Source organism: Otolemur garnettii, unplaced genomic scaffold (genome assembly GCF_000181295.1).
Source record: "Otolemur garnettii isolate 467f Iridium unplaced genomic scaffold, OtoGar3 scaffold00102, whole genome shotgun sequence".
Taxonomy (NCBI): domain Eukaryota; kingdom Metazoa; phylum Chordata; class Mammalia; order Primates; family Galagidae; genus Otolemur; species Otolemur garnettii.
The window spans coordinates 5,324,412-5,330,388 of record NW_003852497.1 but is presented as its reverse complement, the minus strand read 5'-3'; the positions used below and the strand labels follow the sequence as shown (position 1 = coordinate 5,330,388).

Below are 5,977 nucleotides of genomic sequence, written 5' to 3'. Positions count from 1 at the left end.
GAGACTAGCCTGAGCAATAGAGACCCCATCTCTACTAAAAATAGAAAAACTGAGGCAAGAGGATCACTCGAGGGCGGCACCTGTGGCTCAAAGGAGTAGGGCACCAACTCCATATGATGGAGGTGGCAGGTTCAAACCCAGCCCTGGCCAAAAACTGCAAAAAAAAAAAAAAGATCACTTGAGCTCAAGAGCTTGAGATTGCTGTGAGGTATGATGCATGGCACTCTACCCAGGACACCAGAGTGAGACTGTCTCCAAAAACAAACAACAAAAGAAAGAATTAGGAACTTTTATGTATGAGTGTTTGATGTGGGGTACAGGGAAGTACGAAGCAGAGAGCTTTGTTCCGTCTGTGGGCAGAAAAGGGCGAACTGGCCACAACCACAGGCAAAAGTTAGAGAAATGTGTTAAATTTAATTCTTTAAATACATAAATTTCTCCCACCCTCACCCACTCCAGGGAGGAACAGAAACCACTCTGACTCCATTCTGGGGATCCCACGTATAAAGCCTGAGATGGTGAGGACAAAGTACAAAAATACTATTTACAGAGGGGACGAAGGTGTCTGCTATACCCTAATCTCCGACACCCTCCTCCCCAAGCCCCTTTTGATCCTTTAAAAAAGCCCCTGGGAATCAATCTGAGTATAGGACAGGCCCTCTCTAGAGGGGCCTGCAAACCCCAACCTGGGCTAGGAAGCTCTGAGGTTAGCTGAGGAAGACGGAGTGGCCAGCACCTCAGGTCCCAGCAGGGGCAGGCCTGCCCCTCCCGACCCTGCAGCCGGCCAGTCCCCAGCCGGCCTTGGTTTCCATAGGTCTCATGTAAACATTGACTTGCCCTTCAAGACGTCCCTGGTCTTCTACTTCATACAAAGCCTCCCTTGCATCTGGGGGAGGCACTTGGTTCCTTGATCTTTCCTCTAACCTTCCAATGGAGGGAGTGGGGAAGAGAGGGATGGTTGTAGGTGGGGCGGAGTCCATCTTGTTCCTCCTGGGTCAGGGCCACGTGTGCCCCACAAGGGGAAGCTTGAATGGGGATGTTCTGCATGCTCTCGACAGGGGAGAAATCCTTTCCCCAGAGCAGGGTCAAGGCAGGTAGACAGTCTGGTACCAGGATCCAGTGGTCTCGATGAGGGATGCCACCAGCACTGAGGACGGGAAGAAGGCTTCAGGAGGCAGGAAGGTGGGGTGCGTCTGACGTGGAAGCCCAGCCTTGCCCTGGGCTCCCCTTCAGCTGGGTGAGACTGTCACCACCCAGCAGTCCTGTTCCTTGGAGCTGCGTCTACAGGAGGCAAGAGAGCCACGAGGCCCTCTCCAGGTCTCAGTGTGGAGGGAGCGCTCACACCAGCTCATCCAGTAGGATCCCAATGCTCTGGGTGGCCTCCGTGGGGCCAGCAATGGGCTTGTTACACATGGGGCAGACACATCGCACTTCCAGCCACTTCACTAGGCATCTGAGAACAGAGGGAGAGCTGTGATCTCAAAGGCAATAATACCCCAGACTTCTGCAGCTGCTTCTCAGAACAAGAACATCCCATCCCTGCCTCAACCTCCCCACCTCCCCTCTGGTTTACTTGGTGTCCAGATGGGACATGGAATGTCCCCAGCAAGTGTTGACTGGGAAATGGCAGGGACTGGGAATTTCCAGACAATGCCCCCTGATTAATTCTCCCTTTTGGGGGAGGGGGTGAGAAAGAGTCTCCCTTTGTCACCCTCTGTGGAGTGCTGGAGTGTCATAGCTCACAGCAACCTCAAACTCTGGGGTTTAAGAGATCCTCTTGCCTCAGCCTCCTGAGTAGCTGGGACTAAAGGTGCCCACCACAACACCTTTTTTTAGTAGATGGGGTCTTGCTCTTGCTCAGGCAGGTTTTGAACTCCTGAGATCAGGCAATCCACCCACCTGGGCATCCCAGAGTGCTAGTATTACAGGCATGAGCCATAATTCTTCTAGGGTTACAGGCGTGAACCATAATTCTTCTAGGATTATAGGCATGAGCCATAATTCTTCTAGGGTTACAGGCATGAGCCATAATGCTGAAGGCAAACTGGACACTTACTTGCGGTGGAAAGCGTGTTGGCACGGGAGCACGCCTAGCTCGTCCTTCCCCTTGAAGTCTTCCAAACAAACTGCACAGGTCTGCTGTGGGGAGGGAAGGGGTGTGAGGAGGCTGGGGAAGCACCTTACTCACCCATCCTGAACACCCAGGAGCTCATCCCCAGCCGAGCAAAATTTAGCTCTGGCCCACTCTCGTTTGTCAGTTGGCCAGAGATACTTTAGCCATACTTTAAGAATTCTGCATTGAGAATATGGTAGCCATTAACCACATGTAGCTATTTAAGTTTAAATGAATCAAAATCAGATGAAATTAAAAATTTAGCTGGCTTCGGGATCTCCCGCCTATAATCTTAGCACTCTGGGAAGCCAAGGCAGGAGGATCCCATAAGTCCAGGAGTTCCAGACCAGCCTGAGTAACAGCAAGACCTTGTCTTTAAAAAAGTAGAAAAAAAAATAAGGCAAGAAGATTGCTTGAGCCCAAGAGTTGGAGGTTGCTGTGAGCTATGATGACGCCATGGCACTCTACCCAGGTAACAGCTTAAGACTATCTAAAAAAAAAGAAAAATTTTTAGTTCCTCAGTTCCACTGGCCACATTTTGAGTCCTCAATAGCTACATGCAGCTAATGCTTCCCATATCGAACAGCAGATACAGAATGTTTGATCAACACACACGTTTCTGTAGGATGGGGCTATTCTAGAAGAATAGCTCCAAATCCTTTCTAACCTAATATATTTGGCCAAGGGGTACCTATCAATGACAGCTAGAAAGATGGGGGTGTGGTGTATGTGCTCAGTTATATCTTTAAATCCAGAGGTAGGGCCTATATAATCTTAGCCCCCCTGGTCTCAGCTGAATTACGCTCCTAGAAGAGCTCAAACATCTGTGCCTGCAGAGATGTAAAGCAGATGAAGGGAGGCCACACCATGATCCTCCCACTCCCAAACAGCCACAGACGTGCTGACTGGGAGGGTCTGTGGCTATGGACGGCAGTCCTGGGAAACGGGTGAGTGGGGTGACCTCAAAGGGACCCAAGGAATCGGTGTTGGGGTTGTGGGGGAAACACTCGTCAGATACAGGCTGTTAGGACAGGGTATCCAGAGTAAAAGGACATTATTATTATTATTTTTGTGAAACCAGGATGTAGGGGCTGAACTTGGGGAAAGTTAGCGGGAATCTGTCTAAAGTGTGGAGTGGTGTGTTCATCCTCCCCTTAAAGATCACACATGGCTGGATTCCAGGGGCCATGTGTCACCACTAATTTTGTTTATTTACTTATTATTGTTTTTTCTTAGAGACAGAGTATCATTTTGTTGCCCTCAGTAGAGTGCTGTAGTGTCACAGCTCACAGCAACCTCCAACTTCTGGGCTTATGATTCTCTTGCCTCAGCCTCCCAAGTAGTTGGACTACAGGTACCCACCACAACACCCGGCTATTTTTTTTGTTGCGGTTTGGCCGGGGCCAGGTTCGAACCCACCACCCTCAGTATATGGGGCCGGCGCCCTGCCCACTGAGCCACAGGCGCTGCCCCATGTGTCACCACTTATGTGAACTGTTCATGTCTTTTGCCTGAGCTGGTTCCAGACATAGTGAGCTCCATATATTCCCTGCTGAGGGGTGTCCCTTTTATTTGGGCATAAGAGATAGAAAGGCAGGGATAAAGATTCCTGAAAGAGGCTTGGCAACTGTGGCTCAAGTGGCTAAGGCGCCAGCCACATACACAAGAGCTGGTGGGTTTGAATCCAGCCCAGGCCCGCCAAATAACAATGACGGCTGCAACCAAAAATAGCTGAGCATTGTGGGGGGCGCCTGTGGTCCCAGCTACTTGGGAGGCAGAGGCAAAAGACTTGCTTGAGCCCAGGAGTTGGAGGTTGCTGTGAGCTGTGATGCCACAGCACTCTACCCAGGGTGACAGCTTGAGGCTCTGTCTCAAAAAAAAAAAAAAAAAAGATTCCTGAGAAGGTCCAGGCTGACAGCTAGAGACAGGTATCATCCTCCTTCCCTGCTGGGGTCCCTTTTGCACGCTGTCACAGCACACTTACCCCATATAATTGTAACTTCTTGGCATCACCTTTAAGCACCACCTGGGAAGAAAGAAGAGGCATGATGTCTGAAGAAACTCCCAGCAGAAGCCAGCCAGGCAGTGTCAACCAAGACCCCAGCCTTTCATGGGGTACCTCCCTTTCTCCGGTGATGAGGAGGGCCCTGGACTGCCTGGGACAAGCAAGCCAGACTTGGGGGACAGTGAAAGGAGCTAGCCTCAGGGAGGCCCAGAGGCGAGGCCCAGGGGATTCTGGGGAGGGGTGGAAGGGGGGGACGGGGGCGCCTTGAGCTGGCCTTCCCTTCCCTTCCCCTCCCCTGGTTAGGGTGAGCAGTGGGGCGGGTGGTGGGTGAGGGGCGTGGTCCCAGGGAAGCATTTACCTCCTTATATCCATATCGTTCACTCTGTGCCTGGTTTCGAAGTTTGCTGGGGGAGAGAAAAAGGGGGAGAAAGTGGGGTTTAATGCCTTTGCAGCAACAGAGCAATTCGGTGCAGGAGAGGCTGGCTGAATGCATGGCCCTCTTCCCAGGTAGGGGGAGCGATTGTCCCTTAGACACCTGGGAATGTGGCTGGGACCCATCCAGGCCACCCAGTGACTAAGGACTAAGTCTCTTGTTCAGGCTTGACAGTGTCCGAATACTCTGCCAGGCCTCATACACAGATGGAGGGTGCTCTGCCAGAGAGCCCCCTAAAAAGTTCATTCCCCTTCCTTGGCCATTCCCATTAGGGAAATTCCTTCGGGTGCCCAAACTACACATATCAAAAGTGTGCTTACTATGAGCACGGAAGTTAGATAATTATTATCTTTTTAGATAGATTATTCTTAAAAAGGATATTCCTATTAAACCAGGACAGCAGGAAACTAAGTCTCTGTTGCTGACCCTGGGGAATTTCCCCCCCACACAACACAAGTATTCTGGAACCAAAGCACACTCTTCCCTTCCCGGTGCCAAACGACACAGACGATGCCTTCTTTGTTTTCTTCTTTTCATTTTAGGCTGGTGGCATACAGGCCGCCTAATTCTCAGTGGCCAAAACTTAGTGTCACTACTAACGGCAACAGCATAATTGTTACCGAGTACTTGATACGTCTTGCTGGGACAATAATCTCTCCATGTCTGTCACCACAGAATCCATACCCAAGTTAAGAGGGAAATGTTTTCCCTTTTATAGATGAAGAAAATAAAGCCCAAAGAACGTACATAGTTTGCCTGAATGTCCCTGAAAGAGTTGGCAGAGAGTCAGGATATGAATGAAAGTCTGTGTGATTACAGAGCCCAAGCTCTTTACCACATGATGCGGCCTGTTCCACCAATTAGGTGAAACACCCCACAGTTTGGAGCAGTGGTTCCCAACCTTTTTGGCACCAGGGATTGTTTGCAGGGAAGATAATTTTTCCAGAGACCTGTATGGAGCCGGGGAGGGGTGGTTTGATTTGAGTCTGCTACAATTGATTTACTATGATCTCTGTGTAGTCAGACCTCTCTGCTGCTGAGAATCTGTGTCTGCAGCACCCTCCCCCTCAGCTCCACCTCAGATCATCAGCATTAGATTCTCCTAAGGGGCCTGCAGCTGCCCATGGTTTACAGTAGGTTCCTCCAAGGAGACTCTCACATTGCTGCTGGTCTGACAGGAGGCGGAGCTCAGATGAGGGTGATGGGGAGTGGCTGTAAACACAGATGAAGCTTCACCTGCTCACTGCCCCCTCACCTGCTCACTGCCCCCTCACCTCCTGCTGTGTGGTCCAAGCACACTGGTCCTAGTAGGGCATGGCCCAGTACTGGTGTGCACTGGTGGTTTGGGAACCGCAAACCCTGAGAATATGGTTTTGACCATCTTGGAACATGCCCTAGGTTCCATTAAGTCTAAATGGCTCACTCT

General features: G+C 50.7%; 1 protein-coding gene across 1 annotated transcript in view; it reads right to left on the bottom strand.

Moving 5' to 3' along the window:
- Nucleotides 1-394: 394 nt before the first annotated feature.
- RNF122 (ring finger protein 122) overlaps nucleotides 395-5,977 on the bottom strand; it is a 17,624-nt gene continuing 12,041 nt past the window's right edge. Inside the window, exons 3-6 of the mRNA XM_003796303.3 lie at nucleotides 4,477-4,522; nucleotides 4,098-4,139; nucleotides 2,057-2,139; nucleotides 395-1,453 (exon numbers count right to left, since the gene is read on the bottom strand). Of these exons, the coding sequence (XP_003796351.1) occupies nucleotides 1,339-1,453; nucleotides 2,057-2,139; nucleotides 4,098-4,139; nucleotides 4,477-4,522 (286 nt within the window). The 3' untranslated portion in view covers nucleotides 395-1,338. The remainder of the gene's footprint in view (nucleotides 1,454-2,056; nucleotides 2,140-4,097; nucleotides 4,140-4,476; nucleotides 4,523-5,977) is intronic.